The 19,929-nt window shown below is 40.8% G+C and overlaps 1 protein-coding gene across 1 annotated transcript in view; it reads left to right on the plus strand.

The window, feature by feature from the left end:
* Window positions 1-19,929, plus strand: part of gpc3 (glypican 3) — a 277,143-nt gene that overhangs the window by 174,636 nt on the left and 82,578 nt on the right. The window contains 3 exon segments of the mRNA XM_060927818.1: window positions 813-906; window positions 908-930; window positions 10,005-10,116. Coding sequence (XP_060783801.1) covers window positions 813-906; window positions 908-930; window positions 10,005-10,116 — 229 coding nt within the window.

A 19,929-nucleotide genomic window follows, 5' to 3' on the forward strand; every position in this document is an offset into this window, starting at 1 on the left:
CCCATCTAACTTGAAGGAGTTGGAGCAGTTTTGCCTTGAGGAATGGGCAAAAATCCCAGTGGCTAGATGTGCTAAGATACCCCAAGAGACTTGCAGCTGTAATGGCAGCAAAAGGTGGCTCTACAAAGTATTGACTTGCGGAGGTGAATACCTATGCACACTCCAGATTTCTGTTTCTTTTTTCATCTTAATTATTGTTCGTGTCACAATAAGACAACAATTTTCACCTTTAAAGTGGTAGGCATGTTGTGTAAATCAAATGGTGTTAACCCCCCCCCCCCCCCCCCCCCCCCCCAAATCCATTTTAATTCCAGCTTGTAATGCAACAAAATAGGACAAACACAAAGGGGGATAAATAATTTTGCAAGACACTGTATGTACTGCAGTTAAGAAAGTGTTTCATCCGTGCACGTGTGTGTGTGTGTGTGTGTGTGTGTAGTATGTGTGAGGTGATGCTGACAGAGAGGGGCTCATTAACACTGGCTTTGTCTCCTGCCGTGACAGTGACATTGAGCTGCCTTCTGCCTTCTCCATCTTGCGTGCTTCCTCCCTCCCTCTCACTAATGAACATATGAGTGAGGCTGGGCCAGCGCAGCAGGCTGTGCATTCTGATCCTCAATGTCCATTTACCATCAAAACACTACAAATCAACTTATTCTTACTGGAAACACAAGGAACTGGAGGAGATATGATTTCACTGGCTCCCCTCCCCCTTCAGCTCCTTTTAATTCTCACAACTAATTGATATTCCTGTTTAAACCATCACCTTTTTCATAGTTCTGTACTTTTTTTTCTTTAATTTGTATTTTCAGAGAGTTTATGCAGAGTCTGAAGGGCTTCTATGCTAATCTTGGGGAGGCTCTGTGTAGCCGTGAACCAGTGGCCCTCAACGGCTCCCTCTGCTGGAAATGGGCAGGAGATGACCGACAAGTGAGTAAACAACAGCAGTGCCAGAGTACACATGACCTCTATACGAATGCATTATTCATTTTAGTTTAGCTCATTATGGTGTCATGCATATGTTTTCATGCATCATTTCATCTGTTTGTAGCACTATGAATTGCATTTATCCTCCTACATTTCTTCCAAGGAATTCCCATTCCATAATCTCCTAAAGAAACATATATTATATGTTGCTGTTTGTATTATAATGCTGAGGTATGGTTTGTATGGGAGGCAAGTCACTTAAGTGATGATGTGTGCCTGAGGAAGAGAGAGTGGAGGGAGGTGAATTGAAGGTTGTGTTTGTTGAGAAGTGATGAGCTCTGCACACTCCATCCCTCGCTTGACAGGCTTTGGGGTGTAAATCTTGAGACAGGCTATGTGAAGGGTTATTAATGTCATCGAAGCTGTTGCTACTCTCTGCTTGCTTAATTGCTCCTTCGATTGAATTCAGTGCCTCTGCTGGCTCTCCACTCGCCCGGTGGAACCTAATTTGGAGTTTGCCGTATTTCACTTTGCCTCGTGTCTCTGCAACTCCATCTTCCATCAATTTGTCTCATTTTTGATCTGAGCCAGGATAACACAGGCCTCTTAGCAACGCAGACTACATTTCTTTATCTGTGCCGTTAAAAAATGAGCTTCATGTACAACTCTGGTCCGTGCTCGCAACATGAGCATTTCTGTGTACCTTAGAGTGCAAATGTCATTATGCCATTATAAGTTTAAGAGTTTGCTTGGAATCTATTTATCCGTAGATGTCTGTCTACAACCTCATTTGGTTCATGCTGCTGTAGCGGCCGGTGGACATGGTATCTGTGGCATTATGTGGCTAAGCTGCTCGCTCAGGTGCTTCAGATTTGAGATGTGACAATGAGGAGAGTCGAAAGCACCAGCAGAGCTCAATCACTGTAGGCTGATAAGCAGCAAGACTTTGGAGCAGCCAGAGAATGTCAGCGGTCACCTTCCAGAGATAATTAGAACCAGACACAGGGAGACACAAGAGGTCTATATAGCTGTAGGAAATAATGTGCAGATGCATGGAAATGACATCTGTGATGAGATTATAATTTGCTAGGAGTAGAGTCAACTTCAGAATTATTGGCACTTTCCATTTGAACAGTCAGACGTTAACAGGTTTATTGGATAATTAAGGCTTATAAAAACGGTTCTTTCAACTCTTATTGGGGGGGGAAACTGTTATAGGGTTTTTACATAAAACCTTTAAGGGTTCTTTTATAGTAACAACGCCTGAAATGTTCTACATTTCCTGAGAGTATATTTCACTTTTCTCTAACAATAATCATTCTTATAAGACTGTCTTTGGATAGTATTTTCTCTCAGAAATGTAGTAAATGTATTAGCACCTCTCAGGAATCTCATTCATCTCATTATCTCTAGCCGCTTTATCCTGTTCTACAGGGTCGCAGGCGAGCTGGAGCCTATCCCAGCTGACTACGGGCGAAAGGTGGGGGTACACCCTGGACTAGTCACCAGGTCATCACAGGGCTGACACATAGACACAGACAACCATTCACACTCATATTCACACCTACGCTCAATTTAGAGTCACCAGTTAACCTAACCTGCATGTCTTTGGACTGTGGGGGGAAACCGGAGCACCCGGAGGAAACCCACGCGGACAACATGCAAACTCCACACAGAAAGGCCCTCGCCGGCCACAGGGCTCGAACCCGCGACCTTCTTGCTGTGAGGCGACAGCGCTAACCACTACACCACCGTGCTGCCACCTCTCAGGAATATATAAGATAAATGTTATATCAAATTAACAGTCTTGATTCTTTAAGTGCTCAGTTTCCAGAATCTCCGTTGTTGCACTTGTCCAAATATGACTTTACATAACCGTGATGATGGAGAAAACCAGAGTTTTCAATGCAGAAGAGACAGAAAGTTGTTGAATTGCACAAATCATGTAATGTATCTAGGGGCGGCACGGTGGTGTAGTGGTTAGCGCTGTCACCTCACAGCAAGAAGGTCCGGGTTCAAGCCCCGTGGCCGGCGAGGGCCTTTCTGTGTGGAGTTTGCATGTTCTCCCCGTGTCTGCGTGGGTTTCCTCCGGGTGCTCCGGTTTCCCCCACAGTCCAAAGACATGCAGGTTAGGTTAACTGGTGACTCTAAATTGACCGTAGGTGTGAATGTGGGTGTGAATGGTTGTCTGTGTCTATGTGTCAGCCCTGTGATGACCTGGCGACTTGTCCAGGGTGTACCCCGCCTCTCACCCGTAGTCAGCTGGGATAGGCTCCAGCTTGCCTGCGACCCTGTAGAAGGATAAAGCGGCTAGAGATGATGAGATGAGATGTAATGTATCTAACAATACATAAACACTGAAACAACACAGTTAAGCCATTAATGTTTTGCCACAGCCATCTCAGCAGCCATCTCCATTTGGAAATCTGTGGACTGATTTGTAAAAATGCAATTACCAACTTAACAGTGTAAAGGATCTTGAATTATTCTGCATGTTTGAAGTGTCTAAGATTCTTCCACAACTAGTATGTGTGAGGCTCAGTACAGTGTTCTGTAGAGGTGGCTTACTAAACGGTTATTTACAGATATTTTTTAACTAGTTTTTTTAAAGGGAAAAACTGCACTATTTAAGAAAACTTTTATGTGCTTGTATGTCGAGGCTAAAAATATTTTGCAATTGAGATTCTTTTTTTATTCATGGAATTGACTATATATTAGAGCTAGACTTTAATTCATAGCTTTTTTTTGTTGACTTGGTTTGTATAAACTGTTGCAAATTACAGACCATGCGACTGTAATTTCTTAAAAATCTATGAGGGTACTTCAAAAAGTTCTTGGCCTCACCCGGGAAACAAGGGGCGTAACTCCCATTTTGAGGCATAACTGTATACTATAAAGCCTTACATCACTGGCCACAAAAACTCAAATGAAAGAAGCAATCAAAGAAAAAAAGGAGCAAAAAGCTTCGAGCTGGCATGCTGTTGCTCCAGGACAATGCGCCCGTCCATACAGCACAGGCGGCAGTGGCAAAAGCAGATGAGTGTGGCTTTGAACTGTTGCCCCATGCACCTTACTCACCCGACCTGGCACCGTCTGACTCCTGTCTACTTTCCAAACTGAAATCCCACTTGTGTGGTTGACACACACTCAGAAAATAAAGTATATTATTGTACCTTTAGGGGTACAATGGCTTGTCACTGGGGCAGTATGGTCAAAGGCACTTATTTGTCCCCTTTATATATTGCTTGGGTCCATATATGCAAGTTTTTGGCCCTAAAAAGGTACACATTAGACCTTGATGTCTAATAATGAGCCATAGGGGGTACATTTAGTGTAGATTGTACCTTGGGGGACAGAAATGGTCTCTTACTGCACCCCTGTTTCTAACAGTGCATTTTCAGAGTGGTGATGAAGTCATGCTGTTGAGGCGTATCTGGGGGCTCAAGATGTGACCACCTTCTGCAAAGGGATAGAGATGGTTGAACGTCGGTGGACCAAGGGCATTGAAGTTAAAGGAGACTATGTTGAAAAGTAATGCAAGAATAATCTTTCTCCTGTGATGTGTACTGGGTGAGGCCGAGAACTTTTTGAAGTACCCTCGTATTTGTATTTACTACTTCATGCATGTACAAAGCGGCTAGAGATAATGAGATGAGATGAGACTATTTTCTACATTGTAGAACAATACTGAAGACATCAAAACTACGAAATAACACATGGAACATGTGGAATTATGTGCTAAACAAAAAGCGTTAAATGTCTTATATTTTAGATTTTTCAAAGTAGCCACCGTTTACCTTGATGACGCTTTGTAAACTATTGGCATTATCTTAACCAGTTTCATGAGGTAGTCACCTGGAATGCTTTTCGATTAACAGGTGCCTCGTCAAAAGTTAATTAGTGCAATTTCTTGCCTTCTTAATGTGTTTGAGATCAAACAGTAAATAATAAATAATAAAAATGCAGTAAATAGCCCTATTCCACAACTGTAGTAATCCATATTATGCCAAGAACCGCTCAACTAAGTAAAGAGAAACGACATCCATCATTACTTTAAGACATGAATTGACTTTTAATTAATAAAAATAAAAAGACAAACCATAGAATTAGAAGGTGTGTCCAAACTTTTGGCTGGTACTGTACCTTTGTTGTTAGTTTCACTGAATATGAATAATTAATAGAGTGGCGGCTACAATTATCGACACCTTTTCAGATTTACCAGTAAACAAATTTACAAAGGTGAGTTTCAGTTACAACAGTTATTATTGGTTAATTAATCAGCCGGAAGACACCCCCCACCCCCCGCCCTTTGATCTTGTCGTCTGATGACACAGCTCGTTACCTGAGATGGAATTTTTTTAGCACGATCAGCAATTTGAGGAAAACCCGGACGTCATCATCAAAGGTAAGCATGGTGGAAAGATCATGGACATGTTTTTACTGATCAAATTCACCGATATTTCATGATCTCCTTGTCGAAACCTACTTTGTTTCTTACTCTTTCATTTGACAGTTGCCATTTTGTATCTAAACGCGTGTTTGAGAAGTTACGTGAGGTGTCAATAATAGTGATCACTTTCACCGGTGTCCACCATTATCGACACCCTGTGGAATTAAGTGACATTTACAACTGTTATGGATCGATCTTTGTGTAACATTGTTGAAGTACATGAAGTTCTTTAAAAAAAATTAAAGTGCTGTGATTTATAATAATTTTTTTTCTGATTCATAACAAGAAGGTACCTAAAGTTTTGGTTCGAGGAATGACATGCGACCTTTGACCTGGATTTTCATGTGGTTACAATGTCAATCGCCTGTTGACATTTATTGCTAAACTACAAAACTAGAAATTAATACAAACAACGAATGATTAACAAAATGTGATCTACGAAAATACTTAGGAAGTGGAATAAAAAGATTTTCTGACGCAGGTTAAACATTATCAGTTCATTTGTTTACAACCATTAGAATTATTTCCTCATTTACGTAAACACCGACATCGATATATTTATATAAAAGATATTTTGTACTAAATATAAGTCTATGTAAAACAAATTTGAAATAAAAACTATGTTTTGTTAACTTAATACCACATACTGATTTTTTTTATTTTTATAAATAATCATCTGGATGCTCCGGTTTCCCCCACAGTCCAAAGACGTGCAGGTTAGGTTAACTGGTGACTCTAAATTGACCGTAGGTGTGAATGTGAGTGTGAATGGTTGTCTGTGTCTATGTGTCAGCCCTGTGATGACCTGGCGACTTGTCCAGGGTGTACCCCGCCTTTCGCCCGTAGTCAGCTGGGATAGGCTCCAGCTTGCCTGCGACCCTGTAGAAGGATAAAGCGGCTAGAGATAATGAGATGAGATGAGATCATCTGGATGTCGATAATTATGGAACGGTGTCGATAACTGTGGACAAAGGTATCGATAATTGTGGAACGGTGTTGCGTGATCTGATACACTATGTAATCGGGAATCAACTCATTTTTTTTCTAGTGGAAGTTTGAGTAATTCTTCTTGCGCAATTTACATACTGAAAGTCTTTTCTACTTTTGCGATGGCCAAAAGATCGTTAAGGTGTCGATAATTGTAGCCGCCGCTCTAGTTATTAGACAGTTACTAAATAACTACTAAACAATAAGCTTGAAGATGAATAGTGCTTTAATAAGCTTTGAGTTTGAGGCATCTTTTGATACATTTTGATGATGATGATGATGATGATGATGATAGTTTATTTCGAACATGTAAACAAACAATGAATAAATAAGCAGAAAACAAGAAAAGCAAAACAGCATTTGCAACAAGAACACGTAAAAAGCCACTAAATTAGAAAATAAACCATAAATAATATAGGTAATAATAATATATCAAAATCAAAACAAAAGAAAACAAAACAAAAATACAAACAAGGACGCACTAAGCAGTTTTGAGTTTACATGTCCAAAAAGGAGTGGGCTGAAGTAAAAACTTATTTAATCCCACCCCTCTTCTTTAGTCGATATAAACTGATTATCTTATTATTATATTACACACCACACACACACACACACACACACATATATATATAATATCATTATCTGTAGCCACTTTATCCTGTTCTACAGGGTCGCAGGCAAGCTGGAGCCTATCCCAGCTGACTACGGGCGAAAGGCGGGGTACACCCTGGACAAGTCGCCAGGTCATCACAGGGCCGACACATAGACACAGACAACCATTCACACTCACATTCACACCTACGGTCAATTTAGAGTCACCAGTTAACCTAACCTGCATGTCTTTGGACTGTGGGGGAAACTGGAGCACCCGGAGGAAACCCACGCGGACACGGGGAGAACATGCAAACTCTGCACAGAAAGGCCCTCGCCGCCCACGGGGCTCGAACCCGGACCTTCTTGCTGTGAGGCGACAGCGCTAACCACTACACCACTGTGCCTCCCCATATATATATATATATATATATATATAATCTCATTATCTCTAGCCGCTTTATCCTTCTACAGGGTCGCAGGCAAGCTGGAGCCTATCCCAGCTGACTACGGGCGAAAGGCGGGGTACACCCTGGACAAGTCGCCAGGTCATCACAGGGCTGACACATAGACACAGACAACCATTCACACTCACATTCACACCTACGGTCAATTTAGAGTCACCAGTTAACCTAACCTGCATGTCTTTGGACTGTGGGGGAAACCGGAGCACCCGGAGGAAACCCACGCGGACACGGGGAGAACATGCAAACTCCACACAGAAGGGCCCTCGCCGGCCCCGGGGCTCGAACCCAGGACCTTCTTGCTGTGAGGCGACAGCGCTAACCACTACACCACCGTGCCGCCCTCTATATATATATATATATATATATATATATATACTGTATATTACTTATTACTTCAACTATTCAGATATCAATTCTCTATGACTATATCATATAATTAATTATATATGTATATCCATATGTCGACACAAGTTTATTACTACATTTTAATTTGGAGTCTTTCGGTATGCTTTAAAGAGTCTGCATTTTCATACAAGTTTCAAATAATTAAGTATTTTAGTCTCTGACTTCATTCTGCCTTAGCTAAGTGACACAGGTGGCAGAAAAAAAAATGCAGAAATCCTCATCTCATCTCACTATCTCTAGCCACTTTATCCTGTTCTACAGGGTTGCAGGCAAGCTGGAGCCTATCCCAGCTGACTACGGGCGAAAGGCGGGGTACACCCTGGACAAGTCGCCAGGTCATCACAGGGCTGACACATAGACACAGACAACCATTCACACTCACACCTACGGTCAATTTAGAGTCACCAGTTAACCTAACCTGCATGTCTTTGGACTGTGGGGGAAACCGGAGCACCCGGAGGAAACCCACACGGACACGGGGAGAACATGCAAACTCCGCACAGAAAGGCCCTTCGCCGGCCACGGGGCTCGAACCCGGACCTTCTTGCTGTGAGGCGACAGCGCTAACCACTACACCACCTTGCCGCCCTGCAGAAATCCTGCCTACAAATATTCACCTCCAAAGTGACTGTAGGTTTTTTAAAAGTGTATTCCATCTTCAAAGTGTGTCATTGGGAGGGTTTTCTCAGTGTGTAAGCCAATGGATTAAAAAGTTAAGGTATCTGTGAGTGGTGAGATGATGCTGCTTTTCCAAAATACTGCGCTTCTTATCGATTTGTTGTGTGTTCCTTTAATGTTATGTTAATTTGCCAGATTTAGAATTATCTAAGTATCACTGGATGCTAGCATCTGAATTTTACTAGGACAACCACATGTTCTTATACTGAAGAGACGCCTTTTAATTAATCTTTACGCAAATGTACTCAATTAAAATTGATTTATCTTGAGATCATAACCATTCAACTTGGCCACTGAACACTTGGAAACTCTGGGTACCCATATATTCTCTCTCTCTCTCTCTCTCTCTCTCTCTCCCTCTGTGTTCACTTTTTCTATCTACATATCTCTTCCTTCTGGAATATGTATATATTATTAAAGTGGTAATTAAGTGCGGAAGGTGGGCTGCCATCAAGGCTGTTAAGGAGAATAAATAAGTATGCAAATGTAATTTGAATTAATGAAGAAACAGGGCATAGAGTCGATGAGACTGTGAATGATGATGGGTTATGTCATTGCTAAGAATTGCCCATGATCTCATATCTTTGCTTCTCTCTCTCTCTCTCTCTCTCTCTCTGATAATTTTTTAATGAATCATTTGCATTTGTGTGATGTAATGGTAAGTCTTATTTATCTACTTTATGGTTGGCGCTGATGAAAATTCACAGTCTGTGGGTGATGCTCACAGTGTACCACAATCAAACAGGTTCCGGAACGTGTTATTGATTGTAATGGAGTTGTAAGGTTGACAGAGTAGTGTTGGAGCAAGCGTAAGTTGTGTGTCAGAGTGGGATTTGTGGCTGTCACTCGGTGCTTCCGTGTCCCTCAATATTTCTCCTAGCAAGTCTCTAGTACACTAATTATATTTTAATAGGGAGTAATTTATTGGAACACGAGTTTCACTTGTCCTCTGAGAGAGAGAGAGAGAGAGAGAGAGAGAGAGAGAGAGAGAGAGAGAAGCATGCCTTTTACACACACACACACACACACACACACACACACACACACACACACACACACACACACACTAACCCACATGAAGATTTTAAGCACATCCTATACAAATTAATTCCAGAAATATTGATAGAACTGTATATAGATTTTATGATTCAGTTGTGTTGCTACGTTGATTATTTATAGATCATTCTTTTGGGTTCGAGAGCTCTAACTTCCTGTCTCACTGATTTTTTAAAAATACTTAATTTACTCACTTAGAGTACTCTTAATTTAGATTTTATACTAAAATATTTTTAAATCAAATTATTAAATTACTGGAGCCTTTTTGTTTATTTCACCTCTAGATGGCAGTATAGTCCAGTTTTACTCATAACTAAACTTCAGTTTACATGCTTATAGCAGATTTCAGTTATATTTTTTTGTAATTTGAGAAATAAACTAACTGGCTTGGATGATCCCTGAGTGTATGCACCTAGCCTGATGACTTTGTTGTGTTTGAAAAGGTTTTCAGTCCCAGGGCCGAGGAGGAACCACCCTCATGGATCAGATACCAAACACAAGCACCCCGAGCCTGTCATCAGCCAGATCATTGACAAACTCAAACACATCAACCAGGTGAGTGTGAATCTACACACACACATGCGCGCGCGTGCGTGTATATCAAAAGCATCATCACATCATGATATTCTTTATGACACTAGTTTCACAACTTTACACACACATTGTGCTTTGTAGAAGTGTTCTATCAGGACGAAGCCAACCATAAGGGCTGCAGGCATCTACAAAACAAACCAGTGCTGGAGACACAGCAAAAGCCTGCCTTGGTCCCTTGACAATACAACAGGTGGTTGAGACATCAGCTTTTCTCTCCATGTGTGTGGATGTGATTTTATGACTGGGCTTGTTCAGATTTTTGTAGTGTAAATCCTTTACAACTTCACACAGGATCACAGATTGTCGTGACTATAATGCAACTTTTCAAATATTAAGCGTATTAGGCAAATCTATGCCATCTTTTTTTTTTTTTTAACCCATTCGTGTTTTACATTCCTGAACTTTCCAGACACAGAACACAAACCAGTCCCATGTGTTTAAAGCTTCAAAACAGTCTGTGTCATGTTCACATTACTTATGCTTGGGCTTTAGATTGGGACATGAAAAAGATGTTAGGGTGGCATAATTTGTATCCAATAGAATTTTTATATCAAGTCTTAATCAATCAGTAAAGCTATAACAATAATACCTGATAACTGGGGTGTAATGATACACAAAATCAAAATTCAGGATGATACAATATGGTGGTATATTGATATAATACATTTTTGATACAGCAATAATAAGCATTCCAAGAATATATGACTTGCATGGTTTCCATTTTCAGCTGAGTCAAATGTTCAACATGATAACTGAATCTGAATAACGACAGTGTTTATGTCAATCATTCACAGCCTTAGCAGCATATAATGAAAAACGTGTGCATTATAATGGAACAAATGTATTTATTTTTTCCAAATAATGTGGCACACAATTCCTGAAACATAGTTCATGTTCTCAAAATAGGGAACATATTTCTGGGAACTCCCATGCATGATGCAAAACAGTGAATGCATTTTGCTTCCTTTCACACAAAAAGCAGATGTGAAAAGCATTTTGTCAAAACTATAAAAACACACCATTACATTTAAACACAAAATTCATTCATTTGAGTCTCAATAAGCAAAATACAAACCTTTCTGTTTTAGTCAGCATTAACTTTTTCAATAGTTTGTGCTACAGTAGCTCTTCTGTGGGATTGGACCATACAGTGGGGGAAATAAGTATTGAACACGTCAACATTTTTCTCAGTAAATATATTTCCAATGGGGCTATTGACATGAAATTTTCAGCAGATGTCGATGATAACCCAAGTAATTCATACATGCGGTGAAATTAAAACATATATGTCCATAAATTAAGTGTAATGAAGTGAAATGACACTGGGAATAAGTATTGAACACATGAAGAAAAGGAGGTGCAAAAAGGCATAGAAAGCCAAGAAACCAGCTGAAATCTGTCAGTATTTAGAAAGCAGTCCTGCCCCCTATCAGTGCAAATTAATATTAGCTGGTTTAGTCCTAATTGATGGCCTTGGCCTATAAAAAGGTTTCTCATTACCAAGGTGTCACACAAGAAGCATCTCATGATGGGTAAAAGCAAAGAGCTCGCTCAAGACCTTTGCAACTTTACTGTTGCACAACATACTGATGGCACTGGTTACAGACGTATTTCTAAACTTCTGAATGTTCTAGTGAGCACTGTTGGGGTCATTATCCGAAAGTGGAAAGAACATCATTTCACTATAAACTGGCTACGACCAAGTGCTCCCCGCAAAATTTCTGACAGAGAAGTCAAAAGAATAATCAGAAGAGTTGTCCAAGAGCCAAGGGCCACTCGAGAAGAGTTTCAGAAAGACCTGGAATTAGCAGGTACAGTTGTTTCAAAGAACACAATAAGTAATGCACTCAACCACCATGGCCTCTCTGCACGCTCACTGCGCAAGCCTCCATTGCTGAAGAAAAAGCACGTTGAAGCACGTTCAAAAGTTTGCTGAACAACGTTTGGACAAGCCTATGAAATACTGGGAGAATATAGTCTGGTAAGATGAGACCGAAATTGAACTCTTTGGATGTCATAGCACACACCATGTCTGGAGGAGAAATGGGACTGCACATCACCGCAAAAACACCATACCAACAGTGAAGTTTGGAGGTGGGAACATCATGGTGTGGGGCTGTTTTTCAGCATATGATACTGGCAGACTTCATACAATTGAAGGAAGGATGAATGGAGAAATGTACCGAGACATTCTTGATAAGAATCTGCTGCCATCTGCCAGGATGCTGAAGATGAAACAAGGGTGGACATTTCAGCAAGACAACGATCCCAAACACACAGCCAAGGAAACTCTCATTTGGTTTCAGAGAAAGAAAATAAAGCTGTTAGAATGGCCCAGTCAATCACCTGACTTGAATCCAATTGAAAATCTGTGGAAAGAACTGAAGATCAGAGTTCATAGGAGAGGCCTCCGAAACCTTCAATATTTAAAGACAGTTTGTGTGGAAGAATGGGCCAAAATCACATCTGAGCAATGCACGCGACTAGTTTCTCCATACAGGAGGCGTATTTAAGCTGTCATTACCAACAAAGGCTTTTCTACTAAGTATTCAATAAAGTTCAGTAAGCGTGTTCAATACTTATTCCCTGGGTCATTCCACTTTATTACACTTAATTTATGGACATATATGTTTTGATTTCTTTGTATGTGTGAATTACTTGAGTTGTTACCGACATCTGGTGAAAATTTCATGTCAATAGCCCCATCAGAAATATATTTACTGAGAAAAATGTTGACGCGTTCAATACTTATTTTCCCCTCTGTATGGGCCAGTCTTGGTGCCCCATGCAAATCAATGAGCTATCGATACCCATGACCCTGTCACCGGGTCCTTCCTTGGACCACTTTTGGTAGGTATTAACCACTGCATACCAGGAACGCCCCACAAGATGTGCCATTTTGGAGATGCTCAGACCCAGTCATCTCGCCATCACAATTTGGCCCGTATCAAAGTCACTCAGATCCTTACGCTTGCCCATTTTTCCTGCTTCCAACACATCAATTTAGAGAACTGACAGTTCTCTTGCTGCCTAATATATCCGACCCATTGACAGGTGCCACTGTAATGAGATAATCAAATGTTATTCACTTCACCTGTCAGTGTTTAATTTTATGGCTGAGCGGTGTATAAGAAGTTACCCGTTACCTTTTACCTATCCTCCTCATGCCTCGTGGCACATGGGGCCTCCACAAAGCTCTTCCACCTCTTCCTGTCGGCCACCACAGCCCGCACCTCTTCCCATGTTCTCTACACATCTCTCCCCTGTCCGTCTCCATGTTGTTTTTGGTTTTCCTTTTTTCCTTTTTCCTTCCAGTGCCCAGGTCATTGCCACATTACAATCATTGTCACAATCTTGTCTGAGAATATGGCCAATCATCTTCCATCTGCGAAGTTTCACCTCTTTGCTCATGCTTGCTCTCTCTAATAATTCATCTTTACATATGTGATCTTGCCAACAGATGTGGAGGATCCTTCTCAAACCTTTGTTGTTAAAAAGATTAACTCCCCTATTGTCTCCTTTATTCATCTTCCATGTTTCGTATCCATACAGCAAGATGGGCAACGCAAGCGTCTTATACAGCCTTAACTTTGTTTTTCTAGAGACGTTGTTAGAGCTCCAAGTTCTCTTCAGTCTGACAAATGCCACTCTTGCTTTTGAAAATCTGTTTCCGAGATCCTTCATTCCACCTCCTTCTTTACAAACTTTAGCGCCCAAATATGTGAACTCATCAACATCCTCAATATCCTGCTCGCCGATTGTTACCTTTTCCTGATTCTTTGCATTTATTCTCAACTCTTTCATCTTTTCCAGACTGATCTTGAGTCCCAACCTTCTGGCTTCTTCATCCAATTTCATTGTTTTTTTTTCTTGAATACAGTGGTGCTTGAAAGTTTGTGAACCCTTTAGAATTTTCTATATTTCTGCATAAATATGACCTAAAACATCATCAGATTTTCACACAAGTCCTAAAAGTAGATAAAGAGAACCCAGTTAAACAAATGAGACAAAATATTATACTTGGTCATTTATTTATTGAGGAAAATGATCCAATATTACATATCTGTGAGTGGCAAAAGTATGTGAACCTTTGCTTTCAGTATCTGGTGTGACCCCCTTGTGCAGCAATAACTGCAAGTAAACATTTCCGGTAACTGTTGATCAGTCCTGCACACCGGCTTGGAGGAATTTTAGCCCATTCCTCTGTACAAAACAGCTTCAACTCTGGGATGTTGGTGGGTTTCCTCACATGAACTGCTCGCTTCAGGTCCTTCCACAACATTTCGATTGGATTAAGGTCAGGACTTTAACTTGGCCATTCCAAAACATTAACTTTATTCTTCTTTAACCATTCTTTGGTAGAATGACTTGTGTGCTTAGGGTCATTGTTTTGCTGCATGACCCACTTTCTCTTGAGATTCAGTTCATGGACAGATGTCCTGACATTTTCCTTTAGAATTGGCTGGTATAATTCAGAATTCATTGTTCCATCAATGATGGCAAGCCGTCCTGGCCCAGATGCAGCAAAACAGGCCCAAACCATGATACTGCCACCACCATGTTTCACAGTTGAGATAAGGTTCTTATGCTGGAATGCAGTCTTTTCCTTCTCCAAACATAACGCTTCTCATTTAAACCAAAAAGTTCTATTTTGGTCTCATCTGTCCACAAAACATTTTTCCAATAGCCTTCTGGCTTGTCCACGTGATCTTTAGCAAACTGCAGATGAGCAGCAGTGTTCTTTTTGAAAAGCAGTGGCTTTCTCCTTGCAACCCTGCCATGCACACCATTGTTGTTCAGTGTTCTCCTGATGGTAGACTCATGAACATTAACATTAGCCAATGTGAGAGAGGCCTTCAGTTGCTTAGAAGTTACCCTGGGGTCCTTAGTGACCTTGCCGACTATTACACGCCTTGCTCTTGGAGTGATCTTTGTTGGTTGACCACTCCTGGGGAGTAACAATGGTGTTGAATTTCCTCCATTTGTACACAATCTGTCTGACTGTGGATTGGTGGAGTCCAAACTCTTTAGAGATGGTTCTGTAACCTTTTCCAGCCTGATGAGCAACAGCAATGCCTTTTCTGAGGTCCTCAGAAATCTCCTTTGTTCGTGCCATGATACACTTCCACAAACATGTGTTGTGAAGATCAGACTTTGATAGATCCCTGTTCTTTAAATAAAACAGGGTGCCCAGTCACACCTGATTGTCATCCCATTGATTGGAAACACCTAACTCTAATTTCACCTTCAAATTAACTGCTAATCCTAGAGGTTCACATACTTTTGCCACTCACAGATATGTAATATTGGATCATTTTCTTCAATAAATAAATGACCAAGTATAATATTTTTGTCTCCTTTGTTTAACTGGGTTCTCTTTATCTACTTTTAGGACTTGTGTGAAAATCTGATGATGTTTTAGGTCATATTTATGCAGAAATATAGAAAATTCTAAAGGGTTCACAAACTTTCAAGCACCACTGTATGTTGCTTAGTAGAGGAGAGCAGAACTATGTCGTCAGCAAAATCCAAATCGTCAAGCTTTGATGTAAACTTCCACCTTATACCGTTCTCAGCTTGACTGACAGTTCTTCTCATTACCCAGTCCATTATAATCAAGAACAAAAATCCTGACGTGTTGCAGCCTTGTTTGACTCCGGTCTTTATGTCAAACCACTCTCCCGTTTCCCTCTGATCTTCTACGGTGCACTTAAAATCTTCATAGAACAGTTACACTATTCACACAATCTTCTAAGGGATTCCATATTTCTGCATGATTACCCACAAGCTTTCACGATGGATAGACTCAAAAGCCTTCTCAAAGTCTAGGAAGTTCATAGGGTTGCTTGCCATTCATTCACCTGTTCTAAGATATTCCGCAAGATGAAGATTTGATCTATTGTTCCTCTTCCTCTTCTATAACCTGCCTGTTCCTTCCATATAAGAAGACAGTGGATGAATAAATGTTTTGTGTATTTTTTTTATTTTATTTACGTAACATCAGTGTAGGATTGATGATGATGATGATGATGATGATGACATCTGCTTTTTTTCACTGTTTCATGTCAATGAATAATCATTTTGAATCATCTTGAAATTTTTGGTGTCACTGAGGAATTGTATGTCTTTCTGTGTAAAAGTTCTTTGCTGTATGTAAGATTTATTTGAAATTGAACAAGGATAAGGAACATTGATCTAAATGGGATTATCTATAACCAGGTCAATTCAACATACTGTATCATATTAGTTCAAGCCTCAAATGGATCATAGAATAAATGATTTCATTTTGATGGCTGTATGTCCAATTTTGATCACCAGTGTTGTAGGAATGATAACGAAAGACTCGTATTGCTGGGTTTCAGTCACGTGACTTTTCTTAGCGGTTTTACCAGAAGTGAAATAGCTGGTGGTCTAAACAGATGCCGTAGTGCAAACAACTAGCGATAACTTATCAGAGTACGCTCGTAATCTAGAAGCCACTGCTCCCTTTAGATATATTCAAAAGATTGCTATGTGCAATGGAATCGACCCCTACAGTCTGGGAAAGAAGGATTTGTCATACGATCTCGAAAACTACCCTTCAGTCAAGTTCCCTGACATCTCGAACTATCTGGTGTTACAGACATCCTTCTACACCGCAAAACAGATGAAAGCGTGGAAGAGTATGGAGGCTTACAACTTTTTTGTATGTGGCTGGGTAAAGGACCTCGGTATCAAGTTGCTGCTGAATGAATCCTGTATTGTTTTTGCCCATGTAAGTATTTTTTTTTAAAGGGGAACTGAAGGCTAATTTTTTATCAAAATTCTCTTTATCTCATTTTATAAAATATAGGAATGCATTTCTGACAGCTATTTTGTCACTGCTATAGCAAGTTATGAGTGTTTGAAATATGCTATGTATGCCGTATCTATGCCATAAGTGCGATTCGCTGAGACCTGTGCGAGACTTCGTAGGACGAAGTAAAACGTACAGCAGAAATCAAAGTGACCAACATCCACCAACGTTGTCAAAAGACGCACGCGCCCTCCTTTGAATGCAGATGTAATCAAGCCAGAAGTTTTCCCTGCGTCCGAAATCGTTCCCTACTCGCTATATAGGGCACTATATAGTGGGGATGCCATTTTGTAGTGCTGTCTGAAACCTGAGTGAGGATTATGTGGGAAATGCGCTCAGTATAATATGTATTTTATCACAAAAATACATGCATGTATTTATTATTTTGAAAACCCACCAGCCACCTGATCTGGCATGTTTTAATTGTGCGACAGTAATGACGTAAATACCAGCGTGATCGACTAGTCCTTATCCTGTCGTCTTTCCAACTCTTCTCTACTCCACGTTGGTTCGAAGTCTCATCTCATTATCTCTAGCCGCTTTATCCTTCTACAGGGTCGCAGGCAAGCTGGAGCCTATCCCAGCTGACCACGGGCGAAAGGCGGGGTACACCCCGGACAAGTCGCCAGGTCATCACAGGGCCGACACAGACAACCATTCACACTCACACCTACGGTCAATTTAGAGTCACCAGTCAACCTAACCTGCATGTCTTTGGACTGTGGGGGAAACCGGAGCACCCGGAGGAAACCCACGCGGACACGGGGAGAACATGCAAACTCCACACAGAAAGGCCCTCGCCGGCCCCGGGGCTCGAACCCAGGACCTTCTTGCTGTGAGGCGACAGCGCTAACCACTACACCACCGTGCCGCCCTGGTTCGAAGTCGTATGGAATAATCTCCATCACTGATGAAGCTGGCAAATCTCGAAATTAATCTAAATCGGAATGATATGGCGATCTGGCCGCTGTGTAAACAGTTTTCAAAATGGCGGCGCTGACACTTCACGTTTGAAGTCTTGCACAAGTCTTGTGAAGATCGCGCGGATAAGCGACGCCTGCTGTGGACCAAACGAACTACATTCAACATGGCTAAAAACCGAAAAGGCTGATAAGTGTAATATAATATGCCAATACGAGTCACAATATAAGGTTAATAAAACCAAAAACGTAATTGAATAACACGTTAATGAAAAAAATAAAGCAAGTTTAAAAATGACTTCAGTTCCCCTTTAAGCTTTTTGTTCGCGTCTTTACAACGACGCGCTACAAGTTGAAGTGTAAACAAACAACAGTTTGCTTGATTCTCACTTGTGTTGGCTCTTATCTCTCAGGTAAATCATTCACAAAGATCATCAGAAACCCCTTTAAAGATCTGGATCTTAGTTAAACAAGATGAAGTGATCACGGCGCATTGTAACTGCATGGCTGGGTAAGAATTTTGTCGTGACCTTCATGCATATGGACTTTGTGAGGAGTAAACAAAGAAACAGCTGGGGACTTTAGCGCTTTGTGACTTAAAAAGGTACCATAAAATAATGATACATAGCAAGAAAAGTAATTGGAAAACACTAAGGACAGCTGAGAGGGAGATACAAACCTTTCACCAAGTGATCACTGCAAACTCGAGCATGCTTCGACTCGGCTCCCTTCGATTTCAGTCAGAGGTTCAAAAGCCACCTTCCTCAACGTCTTTTTGTGAAATCCTGTGTTCATTCACCCTTTTTTATTAGTTCACGGGGAACCCTGAAGAAACTTTTATCAGTTTCACAGTTTGATCGATTCGAACAACCTAAAATAACGCAAGCATAAGGCATTTTTCATACGAGCAATGTACCTTCTTCATACAAACGCTTTGTCAACTGAGCTTTGGTAGACCACCAGCTGAAGTTTTGAATAACTAATGAGGCGGATGTGACGTCACGTGAAACCCAGCAATTGTGATGAAATGGCAATAGTGCAGTTATTTGCTTTTGCAAGTGCATTTCAAAGTTTTGAGCATCTCAGAGCATTTTGCGCATGATGTGTATTATTTTGCAAACTGAAATAGCGTTGTGTGGTTTGTGTTAACTGTTTTGAGAACGTGAACTGTTTCAGGAATTGTGTTCCATCAGTTGAGAGAAACTGAGAAAAATTGTAAGCACAATTCATTATTCACTGGTGTGACTCTAGGGGGCATATCTGAAACACAGAGCTGTGTCAAAGTCACGTACCTCTGTGTGGATGTGTTTTGAATCCTGCTTTCTGCGCTACTGAATACGCTTCATGTTTTCATCTAGTTTTAGAAACTGACACAGAAGACAACTGCAGCTGTTTAAACCTCAGTTTGAGAACCACAGTTGGAAGAGAAATTATGAGTCTAGCCTGCGATTGTCCTCACAGGATGCGATCACAAATATTTGCGCATACAGCTTTTTATTGTTTGATTCATATACAGTTTATTTTTGTATTTATTATTGTTGATATACTGTATGTATGATGTTGATTATTTCAAACCTGTTTGAAAAATGTCTGTGACAACCAGAGGTGGGAGGTGTCAGGAATGCGGCACAGAGACGACTGTAAGTGCAGGGCAGTTGTTTATTTACAGGTGTGCTATTTACAAATGTGAGGCAAGGTCCAAGAAACTAAACTAAAACAAACAAAACTGGAACAGAACGAACAGAAAGCAGACTCATAAATCCAGAGTCATAAACATGGTAAGGAACAAACTGACAATAAACAATACTTCGCCCTGTGTGTATGACAATAGTATTCTTATATGCACATGCTGATTGTGCTCCAAATTAGCAACAGGTGTTAGCAATAAAGAATCGTCCCAAGGGCATGCATGCTACATGCTCCGTACACGTGGACTTGAGCGGGGCGCTTGAGCTGCACCAGGCTTGAGCATGCGAAGGTATGATAGAACCCCCTAAAGAGCTCCTTCCAGTAGCTAAA

The sequence above is a fragment of the Neoarius graeffei genome, chromosome 8, assembly GCF_027579695.1.
Source record: "Neoarius graeffei isolate fNeoGra1 chromosome 8, fNeoGra1.pri, whole genome shotgun sequence".
NCBI classification, from domain to species: Eukaryota; Metazoa; Chordata; class Actinopteri; order Siluriformes; family Ariidae; genus Neoarius; species Neoarius graeffei.